This window comes from Ranitomeya variabilis, chromosome 3 (genome assembly GCF_051348905.1).
Source record: "Ranitomeya variabilis isolate aRanVar5 chromosome 3, aRanVar5.hap1, whole genome shotgun sequence".
Classification (NCBI taxonomy): domain Eukaryota; kingdom Metazoa; phylum Chordata; class Amphibia; order Anura; family Dendrobatidae; genus Ranitomeya; species Ranitomeya variabilis.
In genome coordinates, this window is record NC_135234.1 from 46,408,859 (window position 1) to 46,426,609 (window position 17,751).

General features: G+C 42.6%; 1 protein-coding gene across 2 annotated transcripts in view; it reads right to left on the bottom strand.

Annotated features, from left to right (window-relative positions):
- NCAM2 (neural cell adhesion molecule 2) overlaps positions 1-17,751 on the bottom strand; it is a 585,384-nt gene that overhangs the window by 236,293 nt on the left and 331,340 nt on the right. For both annotated transcript variants that reach the window (XM_077294013.1, XM_077294012.1), the window contains exon 6: positions 7,865-7,982. In XM_077294013.1, the coding sequence (XP_077150128.1) occupies positions 7,865-7,982 (118 nt within the window). The remainder of the gene's footprint in view (positions 1-7,864; positions 7,983-17,751) is intronic.

The window sequence follows — 17,751 nt, forward strand, 5'->3', positions numbered from 1 at the left end:
AACAATAAACTCAATAGTAGTGTTGAGCGATACCTTCCGATATGCATTGGTATCGGTATCGGATAGTATCGGCCGATACCGGCAAAATATCGGATCTCGCCTATACCGATACCCGATACCAATGCATTTCAATGGGATGCAAAGTATCGGAATGGTTCCCAGCGTCTGAAGGAGATGAAACTATCCTTCAGGCCCTGGGATCCATATTCATGTAAAAAATAAAGAATTAAAATAAAAAATATGGATATACTCACCTCTCCGGCGGCCTCTGGACTTTACCGATGTAACCGGGAGCCTCCGTTCCTAAGAATGAGCGCGTGAAGGGCCTTCGATGACGTCGTGGCTTCTGATTGGTCGCGTGAGCGCTCATGTGACCGCTCACGTGACCAATCACAAGCCGCGACGTCATCGCAGGTCCTTCACGCGCTCATTCTTAGGAACGGAGGCTCCCGGTTACGGCGGTAAGGTCCAGGGGCCGCCGGAGAGGTGAGTATATCCATATATATATATATATATATATATATATATATATATATATATGTATATATATATATATATATATATATATATATATATATATATATATATATATCCATATATAATAATGGTATTTTTTTCAAAAAGACTAAGATGTTTTTTGTTACCTACAAATGTTACATACAGTATACCAATCGATTACAACTATATGAACAAAAATTACATAGGTACAAAGCTAAGGTTTGTTCATGTTACATCAGTACATCAGCTGCTGCTACTTCTAACTACCTCACTGTATATATTTTGTACATATGCATTTGGCAGTTTTTGTTATATCTTTTGATGGGAACAACAAGTAAGCAAAACAATTACTTGGGTGGTTTTGAGCCCTAACTCTCATTTTTTGCCACTATAGGGTGATATAGGGTGAGAAGGGTGAGTCGTTGGTGAGTGGAGGCGCCACTTGCGCAGGCCTAGAGTGTCAACTTCCACGACAAGGTAGGATCAGACAGTATAGCTATATGGTAAGGCACAAGCCCCCTTTATATCATATTAATGTTTTTAGTCCTTCACTAAATTTTTTAATTGTAATTAATAAAGCTTTATATTTTATGGTGATTAGTCTGAGTTTCAGTTGTACTACATGAATCTAGTTAAGCTGTGAAAAATATTTTACTGGGGCGCAAACATAGGATTCAGAAGGGGTTGTCTTAGTAGTGGACAACACCTTTAAGTCCTTTTATCCCCTTCCAGACTTTAGGTTTATTATGCCTTGGTGTAGTGACAAGCCTCTGAGCCTAGTAATTGATTTTCTGGGGCAGACTGGTGTCAGAACAAATTTATTTCTAACTGAATCAAACCTGCCGGTTGATTTAAGGAATTCTGCTCAAATTAAATTTTGGGAGATTCTCTCATCTCTTATTAGTACGGTTAATTATATTATCACATGACAAAGTAGGGCACCAAATAAGGAAATATAACTAAAACTGAAAAGGAACGATTAAAGTAGTGAAAGGAAAAGGCATTTCTTGCTCTTTAAGAAGCTTAGACAACCTACAAGGAAGCTACTAAATAGACAATCCAACAGCAGGGGATGGAAATGAGACACCTCATTATTGTGGTTTATATCATTACGCGTTAGGTAGTTGTATTCTTCTGGGTTGGTTGGTTCTGTTGTTCCCATATTAAACAGAACTTAGGTTAAGTGCCATTGACAAATTACTTTCTAATGGGTGACAGTCCAATGTTTATCACACTGTCCTTAATGAGAAGCCGCATTCACTTCATCAGTGTGATGTCAAGATGTATTTTTCAATGGAGCAGCTCTTGACAAGACCTAGCTACCTCCGTCTCTCTTCTTATCATTGATATGCACCTCTTTCTGGCTAGTGCACAGTGTTTAGTTCTCCCTGGAATAAGCGCTGTCAATCACCGTAAATCACACCACACATAGAAGTTAGCTGTCAAGACCTCTCTTCTTACACAGTGTAGGCCTGGAGGCTCTTCGTTAAATTTGAACATTGCTGCAGATCCTATAAAGGTATGAAACCAAGAGCTCTGTACACAAATTACAATACCTTTCAGACTAGAAGAGACAAAATGACACATCATGTACTCATCTGATTTGTGTGTTCTAGGAGGACAGCCAAAAAAAGAGAAAAAAGACCCAATATGAGGTCTATAGATGTTTCATTACTGCTAAAAAGCAAACCATGGCTTTGCGTGTTAGCAAAGTTTAAATTTACATTTTTTACAATTATTATTATTGCCATGGCCAATTAAAGTTGGCAGGATTCCAATCCTTTCTTTCAAACCTGGACCATTTAGCAATCATCACCACACCATGAAGTTGACCGTTTTGTGATCAACATCGAAAATGAAATATTTTTTAACAAATATGCATGAAAAACTCAGAAAGCAAATTCTGCAACATGTTCTTCCTCTAATATATGTAATCTATAATTATGTTCTTGTTCCCAAGGAGTTTTTTGCCCCCCCCAGGTATTATGCTTAGAATGGGTTGTGACTCTTACATCTGCACTATCTAAGGCTATGTCTTTTTGTTTAATTAATTTGTCTTTAACTAATTAGATGAGCATTTAACAAATACAAAATAAAATTTATTATGAAGGAGCTGTTACACACCTGGCTCAGATTGGTGCTTTGCTCTGTTGTGTTCTACTTTGAGTTTTGCAAATAGCCTGGTGTGATCCCATGTTTTCATCTGCCTGGGCCTATATAAAGCTTCGGCAAGCTTCAGTGTTCCTAAGACTCTTAGTTTGTATTTGCACCTCGACCTACTCAGCGGTGTCTAGGACATCTCCTGCCTGCATTTTCAGTATATCACCAGGGGCGTAACTACCGCGGTCGCAGGGGTCGCAATTGCGACGGGGCCCGCAGTGCTTAGGGGCCCACCCAGTCCAGCAGACTGGGCGGGCTCCTAAGAACTCTAAGCTACAAAATGGGCCGCCGGCCCTTTAAATAATTCTTCCTTACAGGCCCTGCTGCGCGTGCACTCGCGATCACGGGTGGGACTGCACTTGACCCGCAGCAGAGCCCCTCCACCGCAGAGAGCCGCACACCACTACTATAGCTGCCACTGCTCTGTGCGCACAGGACCTGTGATGAGGTCACAGGAGGGGAGGAGTTGGAGTCACATGATCAAGGGCTTCCGTGTAGTGCAGGACAGTAGTGCAGTGCCAGTGCTGGTTGTCATCATGCTGGAGGAGGGTAAGCTTTTGTGTGAGGTCAGGAGGGGTTTGTGTGGATGTAGCAGAGCCGTGTGTGTATGAGGTGTACGGAGCGGAGCCGGGTGTGTATGAGGTGTACGGAGCAGAGCTGGGTGTGCATGAGGTGTACGGAGCGGAGCCGGGTGTGTATGAGGTGTACGGAGCGGAGCAGGGTGTGCATGAGGTGTACGGAGCGGAGCCGGGTGTGTATGAGGTGTACGGAGCAGAGCCGGGTGTGTATGAGGTGTACGGAGCAGAGCCGGGTGTGTATGAGGTGTACGGAGCGGAGCCGGGTGTGTATGAGGTGTACGGAGCAGAGCCGGGTGTGTATGAGGTGTACGGAGCAGAGCCGGGTGTGCATGAGGTGTACGGAGCAGAGCCGGGTGTGCATGAGGTGTACGGAGCAGAGCCGGGTGTGTATGAGGTGTACGGAGCAGAGCCGGGTGTGCATGAGGTGTACGGAGCAGAGCCGGGTGTGCATGAGGTGTACGGAGCAGAGCCGGGTGTGCATGAGGTGTACGGAGCAGAGCCGGGTGTGTATGAGGTGTACGGAGCGGAGCCGGGTGTGTATGAGGTGTACGGAGCGGAGCCGGGTGTGTATGAGGTGTACGGAGCGGAGCCGGGTGTGTATGAGGTGTACGGAGCAGAGCCGGGTGTGTACGAGGTGTACGGAGCGGAGCCGTGTGTGTACGAGGTGTACGGAGCGGAGCCGTGTGTGTACGAGGTGTACGGAGCGGAGCCGTGTGTGTACGAGGTGTACGGAGCGGAGTCGGGGGTGTACGGAGCGGAGTCGGGTGTGTACGAGGTGTCGCATCTCTGCTTCAGGAAAATGGCCGCCGCGATCTCCATCTAGGCACGCGCGGCATCCTGCGGCCATTTTCCTGAAGCCGCGGCCAGCAGAGCGCCGCTTCTGCGCACGCGCGGCCAAAGGAAGATGGCCGCCCCCACCGATCACCAATGAAATGTCGCACATCACGCTATTTTCACTCCCCTGTGCAGTGGATTCGGGACCTTGGGCATGTGCACACCACTACGCCACCAACGGAAAACTAAGCAAGATCTGGGGGAAGACACCACGCCCATCTGACCAGACCAGCCTGATTGACAGGCGAAAACGACTACTTTGGTAACGTATTTCGGCAGCATAGGTGGGGAATCGGGGTCCACAAAATACACTATTGCAATGCACAGCTCAGGCCCTATTTAACAGTATTTTTATCTCATACGGAAAAAACGGGGTGACAGGTTCCCTTTAAGAGAAAGCCAAAATAACCCCGGGACAGAAGGCGAGAGCAGGGGGGAGGTGCGGGACAGAGCCGCTTTAGGCTAGTTTCACACTAGCGTTAACTGCAATACGCCGCAAATGCGTAGTTTTGCCGAAAATACGCATCCAGCAAAAGTTCTTGCTGGATACGTTTTTTCGTCATAGACTAACATTAGCGACGCATTTGCGACGCATTGCCAAACGTCGCGTCCGTTTTGCGTCGCTTGGGCGTGTGGTAGTGGACCGTCGGGAGAAAAAAACCTTACATGTAACGTTTTTTGCTCCCGACGGTCCACTTTTTCCGACCGCGCATGCGCAGCCGGAACTCCGCCCCCACCTCCCCGCACTTCCCCGCACCTCACAATGGGGCAGCGGATGCGTGGGAAAAATGCATCCGCTGCCCCCGTTGTGCGGCGGAGACCACACTAGCGTCGGGAACGTCGGCCCGACGCACAGCGACGGGTTGTTCCCGACGCTAGTGTGAAACTAGCCTTAGTCAGGAGAAGCTGAGGAGCTGCAGCCGGTTTACATCAGCCACCCCTGTACCAGAGAGGAGATTGTGAGTTGTGTATATGAGCTGGTATCTCTGGTGTGTGTGTGTGTGTGTGTGGTATCTGTAGTGTGTGTGTGATAACTGTAGTATGTGTGTGATATCTGTAGTATGATGTGTGTGTGTGTGATATCTGTAGTGTGTGTATGTGTGTGTGTGTGTGATATCTGTAGTGTGTGTGTGTGTGTGTGTGTGTGATATCTGTAGTGTGTGTGTGTGATAACTGTAGTATGTGTGTGATATCTGTAATATGATGTGTGTGTGTGATATCTGTAGTATGATGTGTGTGTGTGTGATATCTGTAGTGTGTGTGTGATATCTGTAGTGTGTGTGTGTGTGAGGCAGCGGCGTAACTACTACGGTCGCAGCTGCAAGCGGCTCTGGCAGGTCAGGGGGCCGTGAGTCCCCTTGAGCCTGTCTCCCTTATGCTTGTGTCCCCATGTGCCAGTCTCCCTTGCCCATTAGTCCCTGTGTGTCCCCATGTGCCTGTCTCCCTTGTCCCCTTATGCTTGTGTCCCTTGTCCCCGTGTGCCAGTCTCCCTTGCCCATTAGTCCCTGTGTGTCCCCTTGAGCCTGTCTCCCTTATGCTTGTGTCCCCGTGTGCCAGTCTCCCTTGCCCATTAGTCCCTGTGTGTCCCCATGTGCCTGTCTCCTATGTCCCCTTGTGCTTCTGTCAGTCTCCTTTGTCCCCTTGTGCTTGTGTCAGTCTCCTTTGCCCACTAGTCCCTGTGTGTCAGTCTCCCTTTCCCACTTGTCCCTGTGTGTCCCCTTGTGCTTGTATCCCTTGTCCCCTTGTGTCAGTCTCTTGCTCACTAGTCCCTATGTGTCCCCTTGTGCCTGTCTCCCTTGTCCCCTTGTGCTTGTCCCTTGTCCCCGTGTGTCAGTCTCCATTGCCCACTAGTCCCCTTGTATCAGTCTCCCTTGCCCACTATTCCCCGTGTGTGAGTCTCCCTTGCCCACTAGTCCGTGTCCCCGTGTGCCAGTCTCTCTTGTCCACTAGTCCCCGTGTGCCCTTTGTGTCAGTCTCCCTTGCCCACTTGTGTCAGTCTCCCTTGCCCACTAGACCCCTTGTATCCTTCTCCCCTGCCTCCTAGCCCCCATGTGTCCCCTAGTGCCTGTCTTCCTTGCCCCCTTGTTCCCTCTCCTCTGCCCCCTCGTCACCATTTGCTCGTGTCTTTGTCACTGCCCCTGTATGGAGGGGCTGCATTATACTATGAGGGGGGGGCTGCATTGTATTCTATGGGGCTTACATTGAATTTTATGGCGGGGGGGCCCCATTTGCAAGTTCGCACCGGGGCCCATAACTTTGTAGTTACGCCACTGTATATCACCTATCTGTCTGCAGTCTCCAGGACATCTCCTGCCTGCCTATAGTTTCCAGTATCTGAGCTACATGTGTGTGGACTCCAGGACGTGTACTGAAGGCCTACAGTTTCCAATATCTCAACTATCTTCATTCTCAAGGACATCTCCTGTTTGTGGTTTCCAGTATTACAGTTTCCTGTATTTTTGTGTCTTCAAGTACCTTTGCTAAAGGTCTACTGCCTGCTTTTATAGTACATTCATTTCCTGTCTACCTGTGACTTCCAGTACCTCTGCTAACAGTCTGCTGTATGCATGCAGTCTCCAGTCCATCAGCTATTTGTGTCCTGTGTGCCTCACATTTCTAGTGTACTGATGCCTGTGGCCTGTGTGCTCACCCAGACCTTAGGCTTGGAGGATCCACCTCACCAAATGAGCCTAACAGGAGACTAAATGAAGCTTTAATGAGTTTCTATGAAGAACACATGGGTTACTTTCCTGATAATCTCTTCAATTTTCAAATGGTAACTGGCTGAAGGGGAAAAGCCCCCTGGCACATTAGATGACTTTTGGCAGAATGATGCTTTGACTGGCAGCTCAACCGACAGTTATTTTGAGCATATCTCACATACACAGGAGCTCTCGCTTGGCCAAGCGCTCATGTGTTCTCTATGAGAAAGCATCCAACAGATATATCTGTGGATGGCTTATCTCTAGGAGAACAATATGATCAGCAGTCTAATATCGGATATGCCCGATCAGCATCTCCCCCAACAATCAATTGGCCAAAAGCATCATGCTCATTAGAGTGTCAGGTGAACTCAACTATATGGGTGAGTTCGGGCAACAGAATTCTCATATGTATGGGGGCCTTAAAAGGCTTCCATCAGCAGGTTCTTGCTTTTTAATCTGAGAGAAGCATAATATAGGACAAGTGAAACCGATTTCAAGGTTGTATGTTATAATTTCAATACAATCAGTGTTTTATCAGTAGGAGATTATCTCTGCTGCACTAGGCAGTCCAGATAATCTGTGCAGCCCTGCCGCACCACTAATTAGCAGCAAGCTGACAGTGTACATAAAAAGCTGCTAATCAGTGGTGTAGGCGGGGTTATACACAGCTTAGTAATATGATTATTGCTACATCTACAACAGATAAAACATGGATTCTATCAAAAGTACTATAAGCAGTCCAGTAAGTGATACATTGTTGAAATCAATACAGTATATTATGCTGCTGCCAGAATGAATAGCAAAAACATGCTGACAAATTCCCTTTAAGATAAGGTGCGGAACTTAATTATCTTTGTATCTTTGCTGTAATGAGAATATTGGGGGGAGGGGGTTCTGCTGTAGCCGGCTGTCGTACAGCCCAGACAGCATTTCTCAGTTTTCATTGCATTTATGAGACATAATAGGAACAAAGAAGAACAGAAGATTAAGAAAAAAATTCCAGTGAATGTACTTTTCCTCTTTTTTCTACACTTTCCATGTTTACTGGTCATGTAAGCTATTTAATTGGAATTCTTAACTGAGGCTTACCTGTGCCAGCTGATATAGGGTTTGGGAGAGCCGGTGGCTCTGCAAAATATCGTAATTTCCTCTTGGCGATCTGCAGTTGCATTGAAGGATTTTTGTTGAATTAGGATAGCTGGTGGTACTGAAAAAAAATATATAATAAAAAGTTTTCCTTCAATTTTATGTAAATGGAAATAAAATTAGTTAATAACTAGTGATGAGTGAATATACTCGTTACTCGAGATTTCCCGAGCATGCTCGGGGGTCCTCAGAGAATTATTTAGTGCATGGAGTTTTAGTTTTTCTTGCCGCAGCTAAATGATTTACATCTGTTAGCCATCATAAGTACATGTGGGGGTTGCCTGGTTGCTAGGGAATCCCCACATGTATTATGCTGGCTAACAGATGTAAATCATTTAGCTGCGGCAAGAAAAACTAAAACTCCGAGCACTAAAAAATACTCGGAGGACCCCCGAGCATGCTCGAGAAATCTCGAGTAACGAGTATATTCACTCATCACTATTAATACATTTAATTTATTATTACTTTTTAATTGTTTTCCTAGCTAAAATTAAAATTAATATTTTAAAAGTCCAACCATAGCTCATTTACTGTCTAATTTATATTATCAGGCAATAAATATTTTCAAATAGAATACATAGACATACTAAAATGGATTTTTGGGTCAAAGAGATCCATGAAAAAAAATGAATGAAATTTGTATTGGGAAAACTGAAAACAGATCTGCTTTATGGGTCTTTCACAAGGAAATGTATGCCAGCGCTCGACCTCGATCATTGCCTAGTGAAAGCATGTCCAGCGAAAAAATGAAAAAATGCTTGATAGTTGTTGATCTCATGTAATTATGCACATATAAACAATTCCTTCTATTGGCAGTACATATCTTAATTGATTATTTTCAGTAATGGAAACTTTAAAAAAAGTGTTGATAGACTACATATTTTATTGATCGACAAGCACTACTGGTTATCTACCCTTGTAAAAGGGCCCCTATATAATTTCTTATTATGCTAGAATGAAAACTGGTGAAATAACCAGACTTAGACGCTACAAGTCACGCTATCAATGTTTTCACAGCAGATTTCACATGTCGTCTGTAAGAAAACAGCACACAAATATTTGCAAACAAATTGCACGTTTCTAGAAATGTGTCTGTTCTGTATACCTAAAGCTCGTCATTATCATTCAATTCTTAGAAGCATCATATGAGCATTCATGTGTAAAAGCAAATTGAGTACATTTTCTTAGTATCACAAATTCACTAAGCATAGTAATTTTTCTCTATCTGCCTGTGTCTGTCAACCAGACAAATTCCTTAGCAATAAAGCATAAAAGTAAGAAACAGTGCAAATACGTGCAATTCATCTTCATCACCTTCTCACCTCCTTTCGTGCCACTTCCTGCCCTTAACATCTTTATAGATATTCTCAAAATAGTTATTTTAGGTATGAATAATTATGTAACACAACATTCAATGGAACATGCCAGAATTTTTCCTTATAGATTATTGCTAAAAAAAACTACTATATGTGGCCATATACTGTACAGTTATGTCCAAAAATATTTGGACAGTGACACAAGTTTTCGCTTTTTAGCTGTTAACCAAAACATATTCAAGATACAGTTACATAACCAATATGGGCTTAAAGTGCAGACTCTCAGCTTTAATTTGAGGGTATTTACATCCTAATTGCGTAAGGGTTAAGAAATTATAGCTCTTTAATATGTAACTGTCTCTTTTTCAAGGGACCTAAAGTGATTGTACAATTATATCAAAAGCTAGCTCTTTCATGGGCTGCATGGGCTTTTCCCTAACTAATTCATGATCAATTAAGAAGGTAAAAGGTCTGGGGCTGATTCCAGGTGTGGTATTTGCATTTGGAAGCTGTTGCTGCATACCGAAAACATTCGGTCAAAGGAGCTCTCAATGGAAGAGAAACAAACCATCAATAGGCTGAAAAAAAGAGATCCATCAGAGAGATACCTGAAATGTTAGGAGTTGTCAAATCGACAGTTTGGTACATTCTGAAAACCAGAGCGCACTGGTGAGCTTGGGAACTCAAAAAGGCCTGGACATCCGCAGAAGACAGTAGTGAAGGATAATGTCAAAAATCCTTTCTATGGTGAGGAAAAACCCCTTCACGGCATCCACTCAAGTAAATAATACTCTGCAGGAAGTAGGTGTTTCAGTTATACCATAAAGAGAAGACTTAAAGATAGCAAATAAATAGGGTTCACCACAAGGTGAAAACCATTAATCAGCCTTAAAAATAGAAAGACCAGAAAAGAATTTGACAAAAAAACATGTAAAGAAGCCTGCCCAGTTCTGGAAAGGAAAGTTATATGTCTTAACATAGTAACATAGTAACATAGTTAGTAAGGCCAAAAAAAGACATTTGTCCATCCAGTTCAGCCTATATTCCATCATAATAACTCCCCAGATCTATGTCCTTCTACAGAACCTAATAATTGTATGATACAATATTGTTCTGCTCCAGGAAGACATCCAGGCCTCTCTTGAACCCCTCGACTGAGTTCGCCATCACCACCTCCTCAGACAAGCAATTCCAGATTCTCACTGCCCTAACAGTAAAGAATCCTCTTCTATGTTGGTGGAAAAACCTTCTCTCCTCCAGACGCAAAGAATGCCCCCTTGTGCCCGTCACCTTCCTTGGTATAAACAGATCCTCAGCGAGATATTTGTATTGTCCCCTTATATACTTATACATGGTTATTAGATCGCCCCTCAGTCGTCTTTTTTCTAGACTAAATAATCCTAATTTTGCTAATCTATCTGGGTATTGTAGTTCTCCCATCCCCTTTATTAATTTTGTTGCCCTCCTTTGTACTCTCTCTAGTTCCATTATATCCTTCCTGAGCACCGGTGCCCAAAACTGGACACAGTACTCCATGTGCGGTCTAACTAGGGATTTGTACAGAGGCAGTATAATGCTCTCATCATGTGTATCCAGACCTCTTTTAATGCACCCCATGATCCTGTTTGCCTTGGCAGCTGCTGCCGGGCACTGGCTGCTCCAGGTAAGTTTATCATTAACTAGGATCCCCAAGTCCTTCTCCCTGTCAGATTTACCCAGTGGTTTCCCGTTCAGTGTGTAATGGTGATATTGATTCCTTCTTCCCATGTGTATAACCTTACATTTATCATTGTTAAACCTCATCTGCCACCTTTCAGCCCAAGTTTCCAATTTATCCAGATCCATCTGTAGCAGAATACTATCTTCTCTTGTATTAACTGCTTTACATAGTTTTGTATCATCTGCAAATATCTTGGTACCATGTTAGCCAGTGGATAGAAAAATATTTAGAATTGAGAGTTCTCAGTGGTTGATACCTTTTAATGGCTAACTGAAAAGATGGAAACAAATTGCAAGTAGTGTTGAGCATTCCGATTCTGCAAATATCGGGTATCGGCCGATATTTGCTGTATCGGAATTCCGATACCGAGTTCCGATATTTTTGCGATATCGGAAATCAGAATCGGAAGTGTGCGGTGCGTATGGTTCCCAGGGTCTGGAGGAGAGGAGACTCTCCTTCAGGCCCTGGAATCCATATTCATGTAAAAAATAAATAATAAAAATAAAAAATATTGATATACTCACCCTCGGACGGCCCCTGGCTCTTAGCGGTGCCTCCGTTCCTAAGAATGCAGGGAGTGAAGGACCTTCGATGACATCGTGGCTTGTGATTGGTCACATGAGCGGTCACATGAGCGGTCACGCGACCAATCACAAGCCGCGATGTCATTGAAGGTCCTTCACTCCCTGTATTCTTAGGAACGGAGGCAGACGCTTGGACCGGTGAGAGCCGGGGCCGTCGGAGGGGTGACTATATCAGCCATTCCGATATTTTGTGTCCCATTGATATGCATTGGTATCGGGTATCGGTATCGGCGATATCCGATATTTTTTGGATATCGGCCAATCCAATCCTATACCGATACCTTTGCATATTGGAAGGTATCGCTCAACACTAATTGCAAGCTTTCGAGACTACACAGTTATCTATGAACTGTTCCAATATTTATGGGAACAACTGTTTATCGCTCACATAATGGTAATTCTACTTCACGTCACCTGTCTTATCTATGGCATTGTTCTGTGCTGTGTTGTACATAAATATGTGATTCTTCAGAATTTCTATTAGTCTATACCTGATGAAGAGACCTGAGTAGTCTCGAAAGCTTGCAATTTGTTACCATCTTTTCAGTTAGCCATTAAAAGGTATCAACCACTGAGGACTCTCAATTCTAAATACAGTTCTGAAAAAGCATTCCTTAGACAGATTAAACTAAACTCATTCTGTACTAGAATGATAGAAAGAAATCATGGAGAAGGCTTATGATCCAGAGCACAGCACATTCTCTGTAAAATATGGTGGAGGCAGTGTGATGGTGCGGGCATGCATGGCTTCCAATGCTATTTGATCACTAGTATTTATTGATGATGCGACTAAAGACATCATTTAGTCTCTCTTCATTTCTTTGAATTATTAGTCCCATGTTTTTTAATGGCTTTTATTTTTTATTTAGTATTGTTTTTAATATGTGATGTTTACCTTCCTTTAGCTCCTTTGGATGTCACAATTTTTCTGCCCATCTATGATTGTGCCTGCGGAATGAGTATTTTCTACTTTGGGGATTCATCTATCACAGCATTGGGAGTTCCTGTTATGTATTTGTGATTCACATATGTCTATTTATTCTCTGTATCTACATATGCACATTGTATACATTTATGTATCTTATTTTCTGTATTTTTATATATGTATCACATGCCATCTTTTATATGGCCTTATATAGATTTTTATATAAAAAAATTATTTGTAGGTATACGATTTTATAGCTCATTTTATGCTATTTTGTACACTAGCAATTTCACTTTTTGTTATGTATTTCTCTATGCCTCGCGGCAAAAACTTTATCCTTTACTCATTTTCACTTTATTGTGTGAACCCCCTTTCCTTGCTCTATTCCCTTTCAGCACCTGCGCATTGGTACCTTGTTGCCTGGCAGCGGCGGTGGTGTCTCTTTGAGTTGCGTACGCTGGGATCTTTTTCTTTCCGGCTCGCGCCTTACCGGTGGGCGTGACCTGGTTGGTCCCTGCGTCCTCCTCTTCTGACGCCTTCACCATTGCCTGGGTGATGTTTAGATCAATTGTGCATGCGCGGCCAGGCCACAATCCTGCCGTTGCCCGGGTGTTATTTAGTTTAACTGCGCATGCGCGGCCGGGTTTTAATCGCTTGGTAGACGAGACCTTATTGGTCTCTTCTTTGCTGCCGCGTCATAGTACGCCACTATGTGCGCATGCGCGGGTCTCATGCAGCTATACGGCATTCCAGTAGGGGCTTTGTGATTGGTTGACACCATGCTTAAATATCTCATACGTTCTTATTACGCCACACCCCCAGAAGAAGGCACCGCGCCGAAACGCGCGTTGGGGCTCTTGGCAGTGTGGTTTTTTCCTCAGGTAATATGACCGGTTAACTATCCGTTTATTCACTCCCTTTTTCCATCTGACTATTGGTCCCGCTATGCATGATTAGGTGATATATCTTTTTGCACTTATGCTCTTTATTTATTCATATACCTATGCACTATTAGGGGCTGATATGTTCCAAGGTACTGTATTATATAACGCACTTGTACTCTATGTAGTTAATATGAGGCTTTGATGTACCATCTACCTGTTGGTACCCACACTGTCTTTGTTTGGTGATCATTATCATCTCTTGTATTCCCTTTTGATATCAGTATGATGTTTTTACTGGCTATTTAATAAAGATTTATGTCATTTTTATTTGGTTCTTGTAGTGCTGTCTTCTTAGGTTTCTATATTTAATTTTTGTTGCACTGAACTGTTAATACACATCTGAGCACCCTTGGTATTTTGGTTAGTGGTGCATGCATGGTCTGGTATATATGATTTCCGACTAAAGACAGAAACAGTTGGAAGAATACTTTCTGTTCAGATTCAACTAGATGTAGCAAGGTTGATTGGATGGCGCTTTAAGGTGTCCAATGACCCAAACATACTGCGAAAGCAACTCAGGAGATGTTAAGGCGAAAAAGGGTAATATTCTGCAATGGCCGAGTCAATCACTAGATCTTGATCCCATCGAGCTGCATTTAAAATGATTAAGAAAAAACGTAAGGTCCTAAAGATAAACAAATAAGCAACAACTGAAGTCAGCTGCAGTAAAGGCCGGCAAAGCATCACAAAAAGGAAACCCAATATTTGGTGACTTCCATGACTTCCAAACTTCAGGCAGCCATTGCCTGCAAAGGATTCTCTACAAATTATTAAAACTGAATATTTTATTTATGAGAAAGTTCATTTGTCCAATTTCTTTTGAGGCCATAAAATGAGAAGGCTTTATAGAAAAATGGATGCACTTCCTTTACGTTTCACAGGAAATTTTTGTTCAACCCCTTTAATTAAACCTAAAAGTCTACACTTCAATTGCATCTCAGTTTTTTTTTTTCTAAATTAAAAAGAGTGGCATGTATAGCTCAAATCACAAATATTCGGTCAACGTTCAAATATTTCTGGACCTACACCAAAAATTTACATTTGGTATCTTTATGTTTGAAACATGATATGTGGGAAAAGGTTGAAAAGTTCCAGGGGGCCAAATTCGCAAGGCACTGTATCTGTATATTAGAGGCAAAGAGATTCAAAGTGTGTACATAATAGATAATGGGCACTGTGTTAGAGATCTGTGCTGCATAAATTCGTACAGTGCGCTAATTTTTCCAGTCTGTGCACACATGTGCCCTATTGTCTGTTTAATGGGTTTACAGGGGAGATGTAATCAGAAAATGACCTTTTATTCTAATAGGACCTGCACTTGCACCAAAAAATGAGTACAATTCCTTGAAAATATCAACAAGCTCTCCCGATTCTGCTGTTCTTTTCTGCTCACTTCATTGAAGAGATATTTCCATCTGTTTCTTCTGGGGTGCACTGTGTGAAAACTCAGCTTCGAATACCAATGGGGCACTTCCTCACTGTCTTCTCTTGGGGCATGAACTTTCACGCCTCACTAATGCTGCCAATCACAGCTTGGCAGTTGATCGACCATTCTATCAGTCTCAGATGCTGCCAAGCTGTGATTGGCAGCGCCTGGGAAAGAAGGGTGAAAAACGTACATCACCAGAAGAAATGCTCAGTTAGACTGCAAAGTGTCACTCTGACTTCCTCTTCATGTTCAATTTGACAGAATGTGGGGACAGTGGCACCAGTGCTGATTGACTGTTGGGGTCACAGAGCCACAACAACGGCACTGAAGCCCCAGGGAGAGAGTGCAGACACTGCCGGAATGGCATCGGCACAGGAGACCCGCTGATTATATTGGCATTTGGTCCTCTATCTCTTGGACATTTACTATATAGTTTTGCCACGATATCCCTGTGGAAAAGTACTCCCGCAAACCTCAAGGGATCTTCCTATACATCTCATTTACTCTACATCAAGCGACTATCTGATTAAGACTCGGGAAGAGTCGAAATGTCAGTTTAGCCTCTGGTCGCTTTCTACATTGTTGAATCCTATATTTAATGTCCTATGAATAAAATTCATTATTATTGCACTATAAATCACTAGAGAGTGCGGTGTATTCTATAAAACTTGATATTTAGGACTTTAACAGTCCATTACACCAGCACCTCACTCCCTTAGAATATCGAGTGTGCAACAATTTTTTCGTATTCAAATCTTCAGAAGCGAACCACCAGCAACAATTCACCAACCTTGCGGTGATGGAGCAGTGCGCTCTTGAAGACTGTTGTTGAGAACACCTTGATAGCAGCCTTTACAAGCTTGTCTGGTTTTCTTCCAACATTTTATTATATTACTTACATTGCTGTGATGGCTTATGAGTGATTATTACTTTGGGGACAGAATGTCATTAGTTTATAAGCTGATATTGCTAATTGCAGTCATTTGGAGGAACTGCAGTACGAGTTTTAGGCTCGTTGCTTGGCATCACTACTACACCTGCCTATTTACAAATATTACTGTTACTGTTGGCATAATATTAGGAACTCTCAATGCCGAAATATTTTATGTACGTGTTATTTAGCAGTTTCCATGGCAACAATACAGCGCCGGCAGTGCATGTGTCACCGGAATACGACTTGATGCCACATAAGCTCTCTGAAATATTGATTTGTAAAAGTAAAACACATCTGTGAGCCTAACTCATCAATACATTAAGAAGAAAAGCCACGTACGTACTTTTGTCCTGAAGTGTATGATCAAAGGCAAAATCTGAAGTGTGAATGTGACACATAATGACTAGATGAAAAGGAGCTGAATAAACAGCAAGCGGGGCGACTATACTGCATGGTCTCCCACTCAAGCTAAAAATTACACCTGATGCTAGGAAAAGGCAAATTTGCTCATCTGCCATGCAGCAGTGTGGCATTAAACTTTGTGGTATTCCAGAAATAATTAGAAAGTGATCCTTGCCAAGTATAATTACGCACCCGTAGATAATTCCACAATACATATCCGGCATTACTAGGAATGCTAATGTATGCTTCTGATTTGACCTTCAAGCTGCCCCCCCCCATGAGATTTTCAATTATTTCTAAAACTTGGTTATAGCATTATTTTCTCAGGATTAGTGAGCTACTGATGAGGATTTCCTTACCTTTCCTATGGGCTTGCTTAATTTATACTGAGTGATACAAGAACAATAATTCTGACCCCAGGTTTTCACTGCCCCCATAAGGCAGGGATAGAGACTGATTCCAGAAACGCGTCACTGGGCTGCTTGCAACAGTTTTCATAAATTCACCTTTTCATCTGCTGCAGATCTAGCAGTTCTCTGAATGCTGAGCTCTGTATAACCCCACCCACGCCACTGATTGGCAGCTTTCACTGTGAACTGTGCATAGGCAGAAAGCTGTCAGGCAGTGGAGGGGTTATACCCCTACATTAAACTGCTCTCAGATTAGGTGTCAAAAACCTGGTAATAGAATCTCTTTAAGAAATCAATGATTTTGTGATATTCAGTAGAAAGTTGTTTATTCTCTATGTGTCTACATGTGGCCATCTAGTGGTTGTGATATACTGGAGTAATTAATTATTTTGCATTATGAAAAATTAAGTCATTTTTATAATTTTCAGAAAAAGTAAGAGTAGACGCATCTGTAACTCCCGATGCTAAATTAGGTTTTAAGCAATTGCTGATTCTCTGCCCTGAACATTACCCTCAACAGTCCTCTGTATGTTATTTTACAATGAGAAGGACAAAAACTATTCAATGCCATACCGGATCAGCAGGTCAGAAAAAAGTTATGTGAACCGCTAAACATGAAGTGCACAAAAGTTTACTGATACCCTAAAACAATGTGTTGAAATTAGGCATAATTCGAGTTTGTGTTTTGGTCTAAGATTGGACTATTACAATAAGTGAGTGAGCAAAAAACAAAAATGTTTCTAACCAGTTTGTGAGGTAAACAGTTGTCTTTAAATTTTGGATTATGGAGATTTTGCTTTTAAAACAACAATTATGGTTGACGATATCACAATGCAGTAAGTACACTTTCTGTGACACACAAGCCTTGGTTTCAGAATTTTGGTTTGGTAGTAAAATTGACACTAAGGGTTTTAATATTGCTCTCCTTGTTAGCATTCTATGAATAATAAAAAAAGAAGTTCTGAAAGTTCAGTTACTGCAGTATATCTCAGATCAATCAATTTAGGCCTCTTTCACACTTCCGTCTTTTAGCTCCCGTCACAATCCGTTGATTTTTAAAAAAACAGGATCCAGCAAATGTTTCTGCTAGATCCTGTTTTTTCCCATAGACTTCTATTAGTGACGGATTGTGATTGATGGCCATCCGTTTCATCCATCGTGCACTG